Consider the following 20,774-nt stretch of genomic DNA (forward strand, 5'->3'; position numbering starts at 1 on the left):
TCAGGCGAAGCAGTGTACATGATTTCTGCTTTCTGTTTGTATGTTTGGGTTTCTTTGGGTTGGTGATGTGATTTCCTGTGGTGATGTCATTTCCTGTTCTTAAGCTCAGGGGTGTTCTCTCAACAAACACGTTGAGTTAGACCCCATCTACCACCCCCTGAGAAAAAGAACAGGAAATGACATCACAACAGAAATAACATCACCAACACAAAGAAACCCAAACATATAAATAGAAAGCAGGAATCATGTACACTGCTTCGTCTGAGGTCCACTGAAGATGTTACCTTGTGGGGTGACAAAACGTCAGAGATGAATCTCCCAGCTCAGCGAGCAAACCTACATCCAGAACCTCAACATGAGCTACAAATCTTCTCAAAACACGCTACTACTTTTTCTTACTATATTTGCTATTTGAGGCTTCCACAATGGTTAGAGCTGAAACTCTAACCTAGTGCAATGGTTAGATTTTAATGTTGACCTGCAATACCTTTTTCTTCAGTTGTTTTAAAACACCTATGAAGTAAAACTTCATTCTGTAATGTGTGTTATAAAAAAGCTGTTTCATGTTTGTTGTTTCAGCCTGAAGAGTTAGTTTCCAGTTCACATACATTCAAGAGCAAGACTTTCAAAAAGCCAAAAACTTGCAGCATCTGCAAACAACTCATCAGCAGCAGTCAAGGTCTTTCATGCAGAGGTGAGTCCCCAACATGCACTATTCTGTGTTTTCCGGGCATGGGAACAGGCATAGGCCATTCAGCCCCTCAAGACAACTTGCAAGATTCTAGATTGCTATTGATCCTCTGTCTTACAGCTATGAACACCTAGAAGGATAATGGCAGCAAATGCATGGGAATAACACAACCTGCAAGCTCCCCTCTCACCATCCTGACTTGAAATTGGACCAGTTTCAGTATCACTGAGTCAAAATCCGAGAACTCCCTTCCTAATGACATTGTCGGTCTACTGACATTAAATAAACTTCAGTTCAAGTTCACGCAGCTCACTGTCCCTTTTACAAGGGCAACTAGGGGTCGACAATAGATACTGGTGCAGTCGCTACACCCCGATCCCATGAATTATTAAGTAAAAGTCCATATTCCTCAGGCTATTCCCATATCCCTTGGTGGCATCAGTAACTAGAATCTGTCAGTCTCTGTCTTGTACTTGTTTAATGACTGAGCTTTCACAGCCATATGGTGTAGAGAATTCTAAATATTCAACATCCTCTGAGTAAATAGGTTCCTTCAGATCTACGTCCGAATTGACTTGTCTTTCATTCTGAGACTTCTACATCTAGATTGTACAAAATTCTGACAAGAATAGACAATATTTGTGACAAGTTAGAATTCTTTGTGCGTTTTCATTTCGGTATGAGACATATTTGTCTCCTGAAATGCATTCCTCTCTGAGGAGGACTTTTTTGAAATCGCAAGCTTTCGGAGCACAGCTCCTTCATCATATGAAGTGGAGGGAAGCACACAGGCACATAATTTATCAGTGGAGAGATCCACCCCAGTCCAACGCTGGTATGTCCACATTAAGGAGGAATGGATCATGAGTTCCAAAAATTTTTTGATGCTGCTAAGACCCTTCACACGAGATCATTTCAGTAAAAGTGGAATTAATATTGGAAAGTAAGGCATTATCAAAGATCAATAAGAACAAATGTAAATGACCAATAGACAAAATTACTAAAACAGAAAATAAAGTTTGAAAATCAGGAACTTCGCACTGACTGCTGTGAGCACAAATATAAATATGGAAGAAGATGTGGGATTCTTATTTCTTGCAAGTCCTTGATTTATTTTCTTGTATCCTTGTTTTGTTTAGTTTTTGTCCTGTCTGACTATCTGTTTTTCCTTTTTGAATGCCATCACTTTTTATAAATTGCTTGCCCCTCTTCCCAATTTTTCGGCTTTTTTTGATGTCTGGTGCCAAAAGCCCTTAATTATGTATTGAACGTATGTCACTTGGTAGGCAGCATGAACATTTAAGTACACGTACTCTCCGATGATGTGCAGTATAACTTATCGGTCCACTGCCACAAAAATGAATTTCTGTGTTGAATACATAATACTGATTAGAGGTGTGTATTATGTCAGTGATGCATGCTTACGTGCAGATGAATGAGCTTTCAGTTCATGTTGAGTGACAGATGCAAAACAGTATCCTGGTGTCTGAATGCCCACTGGTGCCTGTAGCTGTTCATAACTAATTCTTGTTCCAATAGGCCAGTTTTTGTTCAACTATTTTGGGGCAAGGATTTTGTGTTTGCTTCTTAGTGTCTGTTTTGATGAGCTAATTATATTATTTAACCAGAAAAATGGCTAGCCACCGCCAGCAATGGAGTAACACCTAGGACTACAGAGACTGGTGCAAATTGGAATACCTGGTAGAATTTGCCATCACTGAAGTTGCCAACGTTTGATTTGGAATCTCTAGAAATGAAAGATTTATCTCCTGGACACTATTGCAAGCAACCTACGAGAAAATTTAGATCTTGGAATTTTTTTTCTGGGAAGCACAGGAACAGCTTCTGTGCTCAGTGCTCATGAATGCTTACAAACGTTTACATTCTAGTGGTGCGGACTAGAGTTAGCAATGGATGTCAAGCATTTTTGATCCTGTTCTAGTTACAAATAGTCAGTAGAAATATGAAGAGAAGTCTGTAAGTACTCAAAAATAGCTTGGATTGTTGACTCCCATCTGGATGCTGTTCAGCAAACTGAAAGTTTTACAATCAGGTGAGGAGATGGAGGATGGGGAGGGGGTGGTCACACAGCTCCTGTCTTTTCATAACCCCTTCTTGGTCTGTTGCAACAATTTTAATGTTTTAGTATCTAGCTATCATACCTTAATTGAGCTTCGTTAACCAGACAAAAATGAAGGAGAAACATTTTTGAGGTTTCTTGATTCAGAGTGGAGTTTTATTCCCTAGAAAAATAATAGATGAGCACAACATACATAGCTTACAAAGAAGGTGGGGTGAGGAGTATTTGCTTCAGCAGGAAAATGAAGGCAGTTACATTTTAGAGGTTTTTAGATTCTTTAAGTTATGAGAATGATTAGATCCAAGGCAAGCTGTTTAATTGTTATCTTGAATTCTGCATCATGAGAAGGTTGCAGATGCCCTGGAGTTCTCAATAAATCATTGTTCTGCCAAATTATTTTTCATCAGCTAGTTCCTCAACTTGTGAGGTTTAGAAAGGGGAGAGAGAGGAGCTTTCTGCATTTATGCTGTTATAAATCAGTTTGTTTTTCCCGGCAGCTTTGTTGTCAAAGCAAACTACTTAAATATGGTTTGATTGCATGTTCGAAGACTAGTTTTGTTATCTTTTATGAATTTAACACTCTACAGGTAATCTTGCATCACCACAACGCGAAGCTGTTATACAAGTGTGAGTAAAAAATAGATGTGTCTTTTTTAATGTCTCTCTGAGTTTCAGTGCCTCTTAATGAGAAATGGAAATTCTGAATCAGCTGGTTTTGTTCATTACATGTGAGTTCCTTGCGCTTATGAAATTATCAGAGCAACCATTTCAGTTCAGCAGTGTCCTTTTTTTAAAAAAAAAGTCTATTTCTAGTTAATTAAAATCTCAGGTTTACAAGTCAAATGTTGAAAGACGAATATTGTCATGATCATAAACCATGAACCTAGATCACTATTGGACTTTTAACAGAAAAATGTATTCAAAATGTGAGGGTGAACAGTATAAAGGTTACTGTAGATGTAAATTCAGTGACTGCCTGGAGAGGAACCCTAGAATATCACACCTGAATGTGTCAAAGATGCTTCAAAGGGAGAAATGCACTGTAAACTGTAAGTACCTCTGTTCTGGAATATGATGGGAGAAAAGACAGCAATATGAGTGAGAGGCATGTTTCCACTTTCAAGAACACACAGGAGCAGGAATTAAAAGTGAGGTTCACCCCTTGGATGCGCGTGTATATGTGTGAGTGTGATTGTGGGTTGAGGTATCCGTGTATTGTTCTGAGCTCAAGTGTAAGTATGCTGTATGAGTCACAGTCAAAGAATCATCCAGTAGTCACCCTGGCATTGCAGGCAAACAAATCGCTAACTCGAACTGCTGGAAGCTAGTCAGTAAGCTCGTCAAACAGAAACCGGTAAAAATAATTTCAACCAATCATCAAAGCCAAGAACCTGAATTCACTGCTTAATTATTAATGATCCACAATCTATCTTCTTGAATAACTCAGCAATTGATATACATATGTAATTTTAAATTTTTAGGTTCTTTTAGACTTCTATTGAAAGTGAGAAGCGTGTATTGTATTATTATTTCTTCTCATGTTTAGTAACTAATAAACCAATTGTTTTATCAACTCAAGAAAGTCTGGTTAAATTGGCACCTTTTAAAACTCAAATTTATTTGTTTTGGGCAAAATGTATCCACAAGGGGGTGGATTCCTTTTAATGAACTTGCTGTGACCAGCCAAGACAGCAGGAGCCACCTCAGATGGGAGCTTGGCAATCTAGTATATCCTGTCTGGAACAGTAACTAATTGGAGCCATTTTACGTGGGAATTGGTTTGCACAAATTGAGGGCATGTATCCTTTAAAACCACAGATACACCAAGTGTAAATAGAAAATAATTAGAGGATAAATTGTCCCTTTCAAAGACGTTGCAGAAAGCTTTCTCAAATTTGCCCTACACCTATACCGAAATGGCCACTTTCAATGTCAGTCTTGGCGAATTTACTAAAGGAAGTTACTCGAGGATTTAAAAATTCTGTCCCTTGAGTAACTAAAAGATTTAGCAAGGCTGTCAGGATTAGAATTTTACCTGAAAGCCAGAAATTTTAGAAGTAATATCAAATGGCTTACAAGTGAAAGGTGAGGACTGCAAAATTGTGAGTAAGCATGGAAAAGATTAAAATTGGAGCAATGGAAGTTAGAATTTCAAAAAAAACTGGAAGTAGAGGGAGGTAAAGGCAAGTGAGAAAGAGGGGAAAGCCGAGGGAAAGAAATGAGAAAGAGGGGACAAAGCAATCCGAGAAGAGGGAGAATTTCAGGAAAAAGAGGAGGAAAGGGAATGTGAACTAAGACAGCTCGAGCTGAGGGATAGGAATTCTGCCATGTCCCAAGGCAATACTAGTTCCAACTCGAGGGCAGAGGCTGCTGAATTTGCACATTCAGTTCTTAGGTTTGAGGAGGTTGAGGTGGAATCCTTATTTATCTCCTTCGAGCAGGTCATGCAGTAGTTCAAGTGGTCAGTCCAGCATTGGCCCTTGTTAATGTAGAATAAGCTTTTGGGGAAGGCTCATGAAGTTTATTCCCTCTTGCTTGAGAAAAATATCACTGATTATGTCTCGGGTGTACAAAGATAAAAATCACACAATGCCAGGTTATAGTGCAACAGGTTTATTTGGAAGCACTAGCTTTCAGAGCGCTGCTCCTTCGTCAGATGGTTGTGGAGGTTAAGATCATGCTCACAGAATTTATAACCAAAGGAGTCGTGTCATGGAGATGTGATACAGTAAACAATCTTAGTTTGTAATGGTTTCTATTTTTTGATATGTAAGTCCCAGAACTTCTTTTAAATTACATTCTCAAGACAAAAATCACACAACACCAGGTTATAGTCTAACAGATTTATTTGGAAGCACTAGCTTTCGGAGCGCTGCTCCTTCAGGGGATTGTAGAGAATAAGATTGTAAGACACAGAATTTATAGCAAAAGTTTCCAGTGTGATGTATTGAAATTATATATTGAAAAGACCTGGATTGTTTGTTAAGTGTCTCATCTTTTAGAATGACCGTGTTGGTTTCAGTTCTTTCATACATAAATCACAAAACCTTTTTTAAAAGTGACATTCTCAAGTGCACTTCAACAATTGGTGTCATGTCGGCCCAGATAAGGTACTGAAGGTGTTAACTCCCTGTGAGGCTGTCTGTGTCACAATGGTCAGACTGATTCTAATCTAAAAAACGGATTTACAGAATTTTACATGGATTCATGAGGTTTTTGAGCAAAGTAAAATGTAATTTTGCATGTACAAATTCACCCCACAAACTTATATGCGTATGTGTGCATGGGGGGGGGGGCGGTTTATGAGAGTCTGTGAGAGGGGATGTGTGTGTGTGTGTCCATAGTGCAATGGGATCACCTGTAGTGTGACATGAACCCAAGGTCCCAGTTGAGACCATCCCCATGGGTACCATACTTGGCTATCGGCCTCTGCTCAGCTACTTTGCATTGTTGCCTGTCCCGAAGTCCACCTTGGAGGGCGGTCACCCGAAGTTCCGAGGTCGAATGTCCTGGACTGCTGAAGTGTTCTCCGACTGGGAGGGAATACTCCTGTCTGTTGATTGTCCATTCATCCATTGCCATAGCCTCTGTTTGGTCTTGTCAATGTACCATGCCTCAGGGCATCCTTGCCTGCAGGGTATGCGATAGACAACGTTGGCTGAGTCACATGAGTACCTGCCACATACATGGTGGGAGGTGTCCCCACGCGTAATGGTGGTATCCCTGTCGACATTCTGACACGTCTTGCAGCGTCTACTGTCACAAGGTTGTATTGTATCGTCCTGAAAGCCGGGCAGCTTGCTGTGAACAATGATCTGTTTGAGGTTTGGTGGTTGTTTAAAGGCGAGCAGTGGAGGTGTGGGGAAGGTCTTGGCGAGGTGCTCATCCTCATTGATAACGAGTTGCAGCTGCGAAGAACATGGCGTAGTTTTTCGACTCCTGGGAAGTACTGGACAACGAAGGGTAGCCTGTCGGTTGCAGCTCATGTCTGTCTCCTGAGGAGGTCATTACGGTTTCTTGCTGTGGCATGTCAGAACTGGTGGTCGATGAGTTGAGCATCGTACCCCGTTCTTATGAGGGCATCACTGAGTACTTCCAAGTGCCCATCATGTTCTTCCTCATCTGAACAGATTCTGTGTATGCCTAAGACTTGTCCATAGGGGATGGCTGTATTAATATGTTTCAGGTGGAATCTGGAGAAATATAGCATCATGAGGTTATCTGTGGGTTTGCGGTAGAGTGTGGTGCTGAGGTGCCTGTCCTTGATGGAGTTGCATGTGTCCAAGAATGAGACAGATAGTAGTGAGCACTCTGGTGAGTTTGGTGGGATGAAACATGTTGATATCACTGTGTAGTTTTTTCAGTGACTCCTCTCCACTGGTCCAGAGGAAGAAAATGTCGTCAATGTACCTGGTGTATAATGTTGGTTGGAGGTCCTGTGTAGAGAAGAAGTCTGGTTCAAACCTGTGCGTGAAATGTTGGCATGTTGGGGTGCAAATTTGGTCCCCATGGCTGTTCCATGTGTCTGGATGAAGAGCTGGCTGTCAAAGGTGAAGATGTGATCGAGAATAAAGCGGATGTGGTTCCCCTGATTAGGAAGGGGAGTAGAGACAACCCTGGTATTTATAGACCAGTGAGTCTTACTTCAGTTGTTGGTAAAGTGTTGGAAAAGGTTATAAGAGATAGGATATATAATCATCTACCAAAGAATAATTTGATTAGGGATAGTCAGCACAGTTTTGTGAAGGGTAGGTCGTGCCTCACAAACCTTATTGAGTTCTTTGAGAAGGTGACCAAACAGGTAGATGAAAGTAAGCCGGTTGATGTGGTGTATATGGATTTCAGCAAGGCATTCGATAAGGTTCCCCACAGTAGGCTATTGTACACAATGCGGAAGAATGGGATTGTGGGAGACATAGCAGTTTGGATCAGTAATTGGCTTGCTGAAAGAAGACAGAGGGTGGTGGTTGATGGGAAATGTTCATCCTGGAGTCCAGTTACTAGTGGTGGACCGCAAGGGCCGGTGTGGGGTCCACTGCTGTTCGTCATTTTTATAAAGGACTTGGATGAGGGCATAGAAGGGTGGGTTATTAAATTTGCAGACGACACTAAGGTTGGTGGAATTGTGGATAGTGACGAAGGATGTTGGAGGTTACAGAGAGACATAAATAAGCTGCAGAGCTGGGCTGAGAGGTGGCGAATGGAGGTAAATGCGGACAAGTGTGAGGTGGTTCACTTTGGTTGGAGTAACAGGAATGCAAAGTACTGGGCTAATGGTAAGTTTCTTGGTAGAGTAGATGAGCAGAGAGATCGCGGTGTCCAGGTACACAGATCCTTGAAAGTTGCCACCCAGGTTGACAGGGTTGTTAAGAAGGCATACAATGTTTTAGCTTTTATTAATAGAGGGATTGAGTTCTGGAACCATGAGGTTATGCTGCAGCTGTACAAAGCTCTGGTGCGGCCGCACTTGGTGTATTGTGTACAGTTCTGGTCACTGCATTATAAGAAGGATGTGGAAGCTTTGGAAAGGGTGCAGAGGAGATTTACTAGGATGTTGCCTGGTATGGAGGGAAGGTCTTACGAGGAAAGGCTGAGGGGCTTGAGGCTGTTTTCATTGGAGAGAAGAAGGTTGAGAGGTGACTTAATAGAGACATATAAGATAATCAGAGGGTTAGATAGGGTGGACAGGGAGAGCCTTTTTCCAAGTATGGTGACGGTGAGCACGAGGGGACATAGCTTTAAATTGAGGGGTGATAGATATAGGACAGATGTCAGAGGTAGTTTCTTTACTCAGAGGGTAGTAAGGGTATGGAATGCTTTGCCTGTAACGGTAGTAGATTCGCCAACTTTAAGTACATTTAAGTCGTCATTGGATAAGCATATGGACGTACATGGAATAGTGTAGGTTAGATGGGCCTCAGATTGGTATGACAGGTCGGTGCGACATCGAGGGCCGAAGGGCTTGTACTGCGCTGTAATATTCTATGTTCTATGTGTTCTATGTTCTATGAGGTGTCGGATAGTGCTCTGAGATTGGCAGTTGTTGGTGTTGAGTACTGCGGCTGTTACCGTCATGCCGTCATTGTGGGGAATGCTGGTGTAGAGCGCTGAAACATCCATTGTGACGAGGAATGTTCTTGGTTTGATTGGTCTGTGGGTGCTGAGTTTCTGGAAGAAATCTGCAGTGTCGTGACAGAAGCTGGGGTTCCCCTGTACAATGGTTTCAAGATGCCTTTGACATAGCCAGAGAGGTTCTCACACAGGCTCGATGGGACGTCCTGGTGTATTGGCTTTGTGTATCTTCGGAAGGCAGTAGAAGTCGCCTATACGAGCATTACATGGGATGAGTGTGCATAGGGAACTCTGAAGAACTGGATTCAAAGTCCTGATCAATGTGTTTAGTTCACGGGTGTGCTGTTTGGTAAGATCGGTCGGGAGTTGCCTGTCGTGTTCCTGGTTGTTCAGTTGTCGGTACAATTCCTTGCAGTAATCTGTTCTATTCTAAATGACGATGGCTCCTTCTCTATTTGCTGGTTTGATGACAGTGTTGTGATTGGTTTTGAGAGCCATTCTCCACAATCACCTGATGAAGGAGCAGCGATCCGAAAGCTAGTACTTCCAAATAAACCTGTTGGACTGTAACCTGGTGTTGTGTGATTTTTAACTTTGTACACCCCAGTCCAACACTGGCATCTCCAAATCATTCTCAAGGCAGCTCAGGTTTTTAAACAACAGGCATGAAGTCTGTAGGTGTCCCAATGCTGTGTCAGATTGACAAACCCTCTGTGTCATTTTCACATGGATTCATGCGGTTTTTGAGCAAAATAAAATGTAATTCTGCAAAAAAAATTCACTCCATAATTTAAAAGAAGTTATGGGATTTACATATTAAAGAACAGAAACCAGCATATCCCATAATAAAAGATGGAAGTTTTCATCTCAGATTATTTACTATATCACATCTCTATGACACTGGACTCCTTTGGCTATAAATTCTATGAGCAGGATCTGAACCTCATCAACCACCTGATGAAGGAGCGCGCTCCAAAAGCTCGTGCTTCCAGCGATAAACGTCTTGGACGATAACCTGGTGTTGGGTGATTTTTAACCTCCTCAGGACAGAAAGGATGGTTTTGCAATGAAAAGTGGGGCCAGACAAGCTTGTGTCTTTTCACTAGCAAAAGGGCATATTTGGGCCAACTGTTGGAGGCTCCGGGAAATGCTGCAGGATTTATTGGGGCAGGTATGTCTGGTGATCGTCAGAAAGCATAGTCGACCAGGCCATGGCTCTGACTGCAGCTGTGAAACCCTGTAAAGGCACTCCTGAGAATGTGCATGAGGTTAAATTAATCTTTGAGAGTTACTGGGATTTTGCATCTGAAGAAAGGTTGGCCACAGTTCCCAGAGTGAGGTGAGCGGGCCTGCTGTGATTCGGAAGGGTATCAGGACCAGCTAACTTGAACTCCCTCTTAGAGAATGCAGTCAGTCCAGTGGTGCTCACAAAGGGAATTGAAGAGAAGTACGTACCTATCCATATTTGCAGGTAAGAGTCACCAGCAGTTAGAATGCATTACTACATATAATCAATCAGTCTATTAGGACCTCAGTTATACAGGGCATTGGTGAAACTGTATCTCAACTACTATGTGCGATTTTGGTTTCCTTATTTAAGGAAGAATGTAAGTGTATTGCTGATAGTTCTGAGCATATTTACTGGATTGCAGTAAGTTGGAATGAGCACGTCCTCTTATGAGAATCGGTCAGAACAGGCTGAGCTTGTTTCCACTGGAATTTAGAAGAGTGAGGAGTGACTTCATTGAAGTGTTATATCCTGAATGATCTTGAAGGTGGATGCAGAAAAGATGTTTCCTCTTGGTGGTCAGTCCAGAACCAGGGAGCACTGTTTCAAAATTAAGGGTCACCCTTTGAGGACAGAAAATGGAAGTTGAGACTCAAACAGATCAGCCATGTTCTTACTGAATCGTGGAACAGGCTCCTCTGCTGCTCCTAATTCTTTTGCCTGTGTTCACTTGGTGCACCTGCAATTGTGACCATTTGGAACCAGTGACCACTGGATTTGTCCCCACTCTGCCTGTGGATAGGGTAACCTGCTCTTGTGCAATGAACCGACAGGGCCCAAGGTAAAAGCATCCCAGTGTTCTGAGATTCATCATGGAGACAGGCCAACTGCAGAGCAAGTTCCTGGCATTTTCCTTAGCTGTTCTGTGCCTTCCTCTCATTCAGTTGTAACAGTTTTTGGAAATGTTTTTTGAAACATACAGCTATGATAATTAAACTTAGCTAATCAGACCAAAAGTGAAAGAGAATACAAGTCTTGGGGCTGAAGACATCAAAGTGTATGGGGTGGAAGCAGGATCTGTTTACTGAGTAGGTGGTCAGTCATGATCATGTTGAACGGTGAAGCAGGCGCAAAGGGCCGAGTGGCCTACATCTGTTCCTGTTTTCTGTGTTTCAAACAGTTTCAGTGTCACTGGTTAAAAATGGTCATTCTAAGGTAGTTAGTTTCATACAATTCATTTGGGTTGTCTGGATTTATCCTGTTATCAGAGCAGTCATTTTTAGATCAGCTGCGTCCTTTTAAAATTCATTTTCGTTCAATGGAAGTCATGGATATTAAGTCAAATGACAAACCTTAAATATTTATCAACTATTTTCACTTTGATTCAGTGGGATAGTTGTGTTTGGCTCCCACATAAACACCGATGTGTATCATACACTTCTATTTGAAAATAGAATGTCTGTTGGGAATGGACTGACAATATATATTGCACATCATCAGAAAGAGTCTTTATGCATTAAGCATTTAGCATTAGAAAAATATCCTTTGACTAATTTGACCCTGTTGCTCCTTGTCCCGCTCAACTTTCAGATTAATCTTCCAATTTTTTGACTGTCATCTGCTCTACATTGTAAGTTGCAACATTTCAAGCCTGAAAAGTCCAAGTTGTCTTCATTTTTCCATCTAATTAAGAATTGTGAAAGGTAAAATCAGCCCATAGTTCTTTGGACTGTCTCCAACACTTGAACGTGATTGAAATGAATGTGACACTCGAGGTGTCACCTAACTTGGGATATCTTCAGCTTGACTGTGACTTGTAATTCATTATTTCAGCTGTAGAATACATAGTGCTGTTGACTTTCTTTTCTTTCTTTCTTGCTGCTCTGCGATGTTTGGAGTATTAAGCGTCAGATCTCCTGAAACTGCTAAGTATCTTTGACCTTCTCTTTCAAGCATATGTCCTGCCCATTTGTACTCCAGTTTGCAATGTGTCAAACTGCAAACTCTCATTGAAAATTAAAAATTCTCCTTGTCCCAACACTGAATGCCCACTCCCCAAATACTGCTTTCAAATCTTGTTCAACTTAGTATCAGAATCCACAATGTAACCTGAATTTGAGTTTTATCAATAATCCTCTGGTGAATTCTATCCAATGTTCTTTGGAGGTCGAAGTCTCCTGCATTTCATTTGGGATGTCAGTTCTTCAAGCACTTCAAAAGGATTTGCCTGACAGAGTCTTCCACTTCTGAATTCATGTTGCTGGCTACTTATGAAATGATTACTCCCTGTATAATCTTCCAGTTTACACTTGATAATTCATTCCATAATTTATAGCTTTATAGCTCATTGTTCTTGTGCTGCAGTGGTAGTGACCCTACCTGTGAGCCAGACAGCCAGGGTTCAAATCCCATATGCATCAGAGCTGTGTGATAACATCTTTGAACATTTTGATTTGATTTATTTATTGTCACATGTATTTTGTTACAAAATACAGTGAAAAGTGTTGTTGTATAGTGTTGCCACTGTCCAGCGCCATCTTAAAATACAGAAAAATAAAACGTCAAGGCAGAAGAACAAAGAAAAAATGTTAAAATTTACAGTTCTCCTTATTCAGTAAGGATCTGCATCACTTTCTGCCCTAGGATAGACTAGATTACTTACAGTGTGGAAACAGGCCCTTCGGCCCAACAAGTCCACACCGACCCTCCGAAGAGCAATCCACCCAGATCCATTCCCCTACACCTAACACTACGGACAATTTAGCATGGCCAATTCACCTATAACCTGCACATTTTTGGACTGTGGGAGGAAACCGGAGCACCCGGAGGAAACCCACGCAGGCATAGGGCGAATGTGCAAATTCCACACATACAGTTGCCTGTGGCGGGAATTGAACCCGGGTCTCTGGCGCTGTGAGACAGCAGTGCTAACCACTGTGCCGCAAGGTTCTCCGTTATAATAAATAAGGGAGTTGCTTATTCCTTGTCAAGTTAGTAGCATGACTAGAGCTCAATAGCCCATTGAGTACTGTTGTCTCAAAGTCGTTCAGTCACCATTTAGGGCTGTGGAAGTGAGTTGAAAGCAAATTCACCTGTATAATGGAAAATCCTATGTTTCACTTCACTTCCCTGCTGGTAACCTGAACTAATCTAAGTGGCTGTTAAGACTTTGCCATTAGTAAACTGTTGTAACCGTCCAGTAATTGCAACTTTCAGAGAAGCACTTGAAAGAGCAGAAATCAGGAGTAATCAAAAAGGTGGTGTGATTGCTCGGCAGTAATTTGTTCAAGTTTTTGAAATTTGACCACTTTTTCTTATTTTTAGTTATGTTTTACGGCACAACTAAAAGGATAGTTTTTATGACAATTCTTGTCTTTTTGTTTAAGTTAGTAATAGATGTTGTGGCAGCTAAAATCTGTTCATTAAACAATGAAAAAGACTTTCTTTCTAAGGACTTAATAATTGTAACATAATCATTGATCAGTTAGTTCTTAGTTTTGCCACCAATAAGCATGCAAACACCATCCATTGTGTGATTGAAAAAAAAATTGAATGGCTGAAAAGCAGAAACTGGCAAAAATTCACATGGAATGATATGTGTCCTTTGCAAATGGGAAACAGTCACATTTTAATTCTGAACATCCAGTTGGCTTTGTAGAATTTTAACCGTACAGTACCATTTCTGTTCATAATTTTAAGGCACAATGTATTTCAGTTCTCAACATTTACATACCTTTACTCCCATCCAGTTCCATTATATTAGACTGAAAATAGTTATTTGAAGGTGTCTTGATAGATCAAAGTATGGAATGCAAAACAAAAGTTACCAAAATGCACTTTATCTGCTTGAAAGCCTTCCAACTTTTGTAAAAAAAAAAGGAGGTTGGGGTTGATAATTGAGAGAGCCTCAAACAGCCCCAACAGCTTTTAGAATTTCAGCGAGGAGTTAATTTTGAAGGAAATGGCTTCTACTATCAACTACTGTATTTAATTTGTTTTCATTATTCTTTTCCAGTTTGCAAATACGCGTGTCACAAGAAATGCGAGTCAAAGGTAAGTCAGAATAAAAGGTGACTATTTTAATTACGGATCGATAGGAAATTTGACACATTGGCTTTTTACACCTCTTTGCAGGAAGAACTTTGATTTTATGTTGTACCTTTAATCACCTGGGTATTTCCAAACCTCCGTGCCAATAATATACTTTTAAAGGATATTTACTGTTGTAATTTGGAATACACATCAAGTAATATTTGTGCAGTGAGTTCTGACAAGTAGCGATGAGATAGCATATTAGATAACTTGTTTTTATGATAATGGTTGAGGAATAAATAGCGACCAAGACACCAGCAAGAACTTGTTCAAAAATAAAGTTTTGTGATCATTGCCATCTATCTGAGAAGGCAAATGGAACCTTGGTTTGACATCTTATCTGAAAGGCAGCTAATGGAACACTTCTTAGTACTATGACAAACTGGCAGTCTGGATTGCATATTCAGAACCCTGGAGTGAAACATGAAACTAAGATGAGAATGCTGCTACTGAGCCATGGTTGATAGCACTGATGTGGCCAAAAGAGCTTTAGATTAACTGCTGAGGCAGAATTTACTTCTCAAAGTAAGCAGCTTGTTGCTTAAGTAATGAATGAAGTGAGTTAGGTAGTTTGTCTGACTGAAACTCTGAACATTTAGACAAGTAAAAATGAATTGTCCAATAACATGTTCAGAATTTTGCTAATTGCACTGCCAATTGTTGAATATACCTGTGTTTTGTTTGTGTGGAGACACAGATTGGCGTGAGCTGAGTGATAGGAAGCAGAAAATAATGACCAATGAATTTATTTTAGATTTGAAGAGATTTGTAGTGGAGTTGCTGGGGGCAGGATTAGGATCCTTTCCTGGTCATATTAATCAAAAGGACATTAACAAGTTGATGCAGTGGGCAGATATGTGGCAGATGAAGTTCAGTGGGGAGTGAATGCAGTGTTGGTGTTGCATTTTTGTTTGAAGGATGCAGACAGACAGCATAAATATATGGGATACAGTGTTAAAGAACTACAGGAGTAATTCATGTTGCTGGCTGTTTGCAAAGTGAGTAATACACTTCAGTGTATTTCTTCACAGATCAAAGGAGGTAGCAGGGTAGGTGGAGAGAGCAGTTAATAAAGCTTAAAGAAACCTGGGCTTTATTAATAGGGGCATAAAATATAAGAACAAGGAGGTGATGTTGCATTTCTGTAAGATGCTTGTTAGACCACAGTTGGAGTATTATATATGGTTATGGCCCCACAATACAGGAAGGATGTAAGCACTTTGGAGAGAGTGCAGAAGAGATTTTGAGAATGGTTCCAGTGCTGTGAGATGCTTTAGATCCGAGAATAGATTGGAGCGTTTGGGACTGTTTTACTTAGAGAGAAGACGACTCCAAGGAGTTCTGTCAAACGTTTTCACAATCAGAATGAGTTGGACAGAGTAGATAGGGAGAAACTGTTCCTACTTGTAGAAATGATCAAGAATGAGAAGGCAGATACTTAAAGTGATTTTCAAAAGAAATGTATATAATGTGAGAAAAAACATTTTCCACCCAAGTGGTTTTTGACTGAAATGAGAAAGATGGGTTCAATTGAGGTACTCTTGAGAGCATTGTATGATTGTTTTAAGTTAAATAACGTGTGGGGAAAAGCAGGATATCTGCACAACATCATGGTGTTCATTTGGAGAGTCGTGCAGATATGATGAGCAAAATAGCCTTTGTGTGTAACAATTTTGTAGTTCTATGAAGGGCAGTTGCCTAAACAAAGAAGAAAATTGAATGCAGAGCCATTCCTATTGCCTAATGTTCTCCTAAACTAAGTAACACTGGTAGTCAAGCTATTTTGCAATACCAAGGAATGCAGAGTAAGTTATCTGGTATTATCATTTCATGTAAAGGATATGGTTAAGAAATATATTCATTTTTCTCGTGTTGATTGTGTTCAAAGGTTAAAACCAATGCTATTAATCTCTCAGTTCACAAATAAAACTGAAGTTCGACCTTGAAAAATTGTTTTGCGTTGTTGAGGCATGTGGAATTTGCTAATATTTTGTTAATGACTTTTCCAAAAAGAAATCTACCTGGGGTGCTTTCCATGGAATGAACATTATGTGAATTCTGCTGTGACTGTGTTTGAAACATTTTAACATTACGTACAGACTGTGGAATTTATGCACTGCTATATTAACCAAACTTTTGTATTGTTTAAATAAGTCTGTCTGGTCCACATTACAATTGAATGAAGAGACAAACCATGTACCAAAAGCTTAAAATAATGGAAGTCAAAACAAGGTGAAGGAAAATCCAGAGGAGTGAGCCTTTAGAATAATTGCTTAAAGCCCTGTCTACTCCTTTCACAAATCTGTTTATCATCGCAATCTGTTTTTTCTTTTCATAATAAGTGGAATACACACTATTCAACCAATCCATGCTGGCACAATTCAAAACATCTAGTGATCGATGTGTTTGCACAATTGGCAGCATTTGATTAACAATTCTGAGTGCGCTAATAACTATGCTAACAACCAATTTAAGAGAATGAGTGGAAATTGTAATGTAGCTCATTTACACTTGCTACAATGGCATACATTCAAACACATAAGAACCTGTTCTGTGCAAACACAGGGATATGTTTAAGCTTTGTGCCTTTAAAATTTGACTGCATTTACTGACACCAGCTAATGCACACTACATGCTGCTTAAATTTGAATGGCTTTGAGGGACTGCAGCCGATTGGGACTCAGAAGTGAGGGGACGGGACGTTGGAGAGGGAGAATGGGGAACCAGACCCAGAATAGTTGGGCAGACATCGGGAGCATCCTCCCCTCACCCCTCTCCCCATGTGTCCTCACTCTCTCCCCACCCCTTGCACCCTCACAGAACACTTTTGTGCTGTCTTTTCATAATCAACCTGCATTTGATCAAATGAATATTAATTTTGTTTTGACTGATCAGTTCGAGATGCTTCTCTATTCCAGGTTTAGCTGACTGATCTGTAATTGCTCTGGCATTATCTTGATGTCCATTTTTGAACAAAGGTGTAATATTTGCAATTATCCATTTCCTCTGCATTTCATGCTCTGACTTCCCACTGTACTTTTGATGCTTCTTTTGCTGTCAGAATGCCTTATCAACTTCAATCTTCCCAATACATTGGGAAACGTGAAAATAGATAAGTCCCCAGAGTCTGATGAGATGTATCCCAGTATACTGAGAGAGGTAAAGGAGCAGATTGCTGGGGCCTTGACAACGATCTTGTATCCTCTTTAGTCCTAGGTGAGGTCCCAGAAGACTGGAAAATAGCCAATGTTCCTTCCTTTGAGAGGTACAACAGGGATAATCTAGGAAATTATAGGTCTGTGAGCCTTGCGTCGATGGGAAGGAAATTATTGGAGAAGATTCTAAGGGACAATATCTTTTCACAATTGGAAAAGAATAGACTGATTGGGGATAGTCATCACGGCTTTGTGCGGGGAGGTCTTGGCTCACACATTTGACTGAGGTTTTTGAGGAAGTGACAAAGATGATTCATGAGGGTGGGGAGTGGATGTTGTCTATGTGGACTTTCCTAAAGCATTTGTCAAGATAGGCTAGTCCAGAAGATTAAGTCACATAGTATCGATGATGAGATGGCAAGATGGCTTGATCATGGAAGACAGAGGGTAGTAAAGGAGGGATGTTTTTCTGACTGAAAGTCTGAGACTAGTGCTGTTCTACAAGGGACATTCCTGGGACCTCTCTTGTTAGTAATATATGCATACAAAATATATATACATAATTTGGATTAAAATGTTTGATTAGTAAGTTTTAAGACAAATGAAAGTTGATAGACTTGTGGGTAGTGAGGAAGGTTGTCAAAGGATATAAGGGAAGAGATAGAAGCAGATATGATAGCAACATTAAAGAGGCATTTAGACAGATACATGAACAGGATGGGGTTGTTTCGGATGGCATCATGATCGGTGCAGATGTGATAGGCCGACGAGTCTGTTCCTGTGCCATACTGTTCTAAGGTCTAATACCTTATTAATTTTAAATGTGTTGCTGGAAAAGCGCAGCAGGTCAGGCAGCATCCAAGGAGCAGGAGAATCGACGTTTCGGGCATGAGCCCTCCTTCAGGAATTAGGTTCGGTGGGGCAGGAGCAGGCTGAGACAATGGGTCGGCCGGGGCAGTCAGGTTTGTGGATTTTGTGCAGGAGGTAGAAACGGGCGGTGCGGGGTTGTGGGACAATGAGGTTGGAGGCGGTGGATGGGAGATCCCCTGAGGTGATGAGGTTATGGATGGTCTGGGAGATGATGGTTTGGTGGTGGGAGGTGGGGTCATGGTCAAGGGGGCAGTAGGAGGAGGTGTCCGCAAGCTGGCGTTTAGCCTCAGTGGTGTAAAGGTCAGTGCGCCAAACTACTACCGCGCCTCCCTTGTCTGCTGGTTTGATAGTGAGGTTGGGGTTGGAACGGAGGGAGTGGAGGGCTGCACGTTCCGATGGTGAGAAGTTGGAGTGGGTGTGAGGGGTGGAGAAGTTGAGGCGGTTAATGTCGCGGCGACAGTTGGCTATGAAGAGATCGAGGGCAGGTAAGAGGCCAGCTCGGGGTGTCCAGGTGGATGGGGTGTGTTGGGGGCGGGAGAAGGGGTCGTCAGAGGGTGGGCGAGAATCCTGGTTGAAGAAGTAGGCACGGAGGCGAAGGCGGCGGAAGAATTGTTCGATGTCTCCCCACGTGTTGAACTCGTTGATCACTGATATTACATGCAACTGCCATTCTCCAGGGTTCTATCGAGTGAGCTTATTGCAAATAAAATTGGGATAGCTTTGTGCAACCATGCTATCAGTAATTTACAGATATGTGAAATAAACAAAGATTATACTTTTTTTATTAATGCATTCAATAGAGCTTATGTGATACAGTTCTTTTAAAGATGTGTATTGCAGACATGAGCCTGAAAAGAAATGTCCATGAACGTCTGTATTCAAGTACTTAAAATGGTAAACAGCAAGTGTTGGGATACATTTGCTTTCAAGTATGCTTTGTTTTATTCAGTATACAAAAACTTACCTGAACAAGTCATAATTTGTGTCTCTTAACAAAAGGTGACCTAGAAATCTGATCTTATATGTGAAAAAGCTACCTTACTGGCATCTTCAGCAAGTAAGGAAAAGAATGCCAACACTTCAGATAAGAAGGAGATTAAACAATCCTGTTCAGAAGTACTCCGAGTTCCCACAATCTGACACCATTATTATTGAATGTAAACAGAAAGAAGTCCACCTTGGGGATTAAAATTAATTCACTGAAAGAGGTAGGAGCACATTGTGAAGATCTGTTCACAACAGTTTGATGTGGAAATGGTGACTTGCCAGATTTATTCAGTCAAAGGTTCAATAAAACAAAATTTGTTCACAACAAAGGTTGGATTTGTAAACTTGAAAATCAATATATACCAGATAGAATGGTGATGGTTGAAGATTAAAAACCGGAAAATACCAGAGGCGTAATTCTTTTTGAGGGCATTCTTGACCAAGGAAAGCTTCAGGAATATAGCTCATTAATACGTTGGGAATTAAATTTTAAAAAGTTGCAGATTGCAGAATTTTTTTTTCAGTAAAGAACTGTAATGTGGACAGTATTTAGTTGTGATCATATTTCTAGGTAATAGGGCAAGGAGTGATTAAATTCAGAGTTGCTGAATGTGGATGGTTTTAATAGGGAATGCAAGTAGTTTTGATTTGAATTTGTTTCTTATGTTGTCTGTGAACAACTAAATCCAGTTTTAGAAGTTGCCATGCTTTTTTTTTGAAAGAATCATAGACAATATCTGTCACTTCCACAAAACAGGATAACTTCAAGGTTTTATTTAAGCTACACGTTCTGTGTTTAAATTCTGTAAAGGTTCAATTTAGGTGCTCTCAATGAATGTCAGCACTCCAGTGGCAAGCAGCTTAATAAAACATGAGCATTTGTAGCTTAAAAAGAAGAATATTTGCAATTTTAATGCTTTCTTCCATGAAAAGAAAATCCTGTTTTAGTGGTGAGAAATAGTTAAATGTTTGAGACATAAATGGCAAATTAATGCCTGCAAATAGGCCAACAGTAAGTCAGCTGTCTGGCTTTCCAGCTGTTTCAGCTGTGGCTTTGCTCCAGGACGGTAGTCCTCCAAGTCAAACTGAGCAGAGGTTTCTCAAATGCAGCTTCCTGTGATTTGCTTTTTGGATGGTTGAGTTACTTAATATGTTGAACATTCTGTTCTTGTTTATATAATGTTCAGGAGTTCTTTTATTACTTAGTGCAAGAAATCAAGAAGGAATGAGGTTCATTTCTGTGAGAAACTTAATTACTCAGATGTTGTGAACGTCATGAAAGGAATGGTGCGTACCATTTCTTGTGCTTACAGCTTTGCACAGACGTTTGACGGATTTTGGCCAGTAATTTAATTAGTAGTTTTGCTTATAATATTCCTGTGAAGAACTTTAAAACATGTTGTTGAAAGCTGCTATGTACATAAATTATTGTTATGATCGTCATTTCAGCGTGGGGCCTGTACGCGACAGCACTTCCTAATTAACTATATTGTAGAACTTCCACTGAGAGAGAGTGGAAGCTTAACAGAGCAAACTCTTTTACAGTGCGGGAGATTGTCAATTGGTTCAGGAATGCATTTACAATTGAAGCAGACTTTG

The 20,774-nt window shown here is 40.6% G+C and overlaps 1 protein-coding gene and 1 long non-coding RNA gene across 8 annotated transcripts in view; one reads left to right on the forward strand and one right to left on the reverse strand.

Annotated features, from left to right (window-relative positions):
* The window catches only part of LOC122549908 (tensin-3), a 439,923-nt gene that overhangs the window by 178,723 nt on the left and 240,426 nt on the right, over positions 1-20,774 (forward strand). For all 4 annotated transcript variants that reach the window (XM_087987222.1, XM_043690124.2, XM_087987223.1 and 1 more), the window contains 2 exons: positions 580-694; positions 14,087-14,124. In XM_087987222.1, coding sequence (XP_087843348.1) covers positions 580-694; positions 14,087-14,124 — 153 coding nt within the window. The remainder of the gene's footprint in view (positions 1-579; positions 695-14,086; positions 14,125-20,774) is intronic.
* LOC122549909 (uncharacterized) overlaps positions 1-20,774 on the reverse strand; it is a 105,873-nt gene that overhangs the window by 50,944 nt on the left and 34,155 nt on the right. The gene's annotated exons all lie outside the window — the stretch shown is intronic.

This window comes from Chiloscyllium plagiosum, unplaced genomic scaffold (assembly GCF_037043375.1).
Source record: "Chiloscyllium plagiosum isolate Xiang-an unplaced genomic scaffold, Cpla_swu_hap1 HiC_scaffold_5, whole genome shotgun sequence".
Taxonomy (NCBI): domain Eukaryota; kingdom Metazoa; phylum Chordata; class Chondrichthyes; order Orectolobiformes; family Hemiscylliidae; genus Chiloscyllium; species Chiloscyllium plagiosum.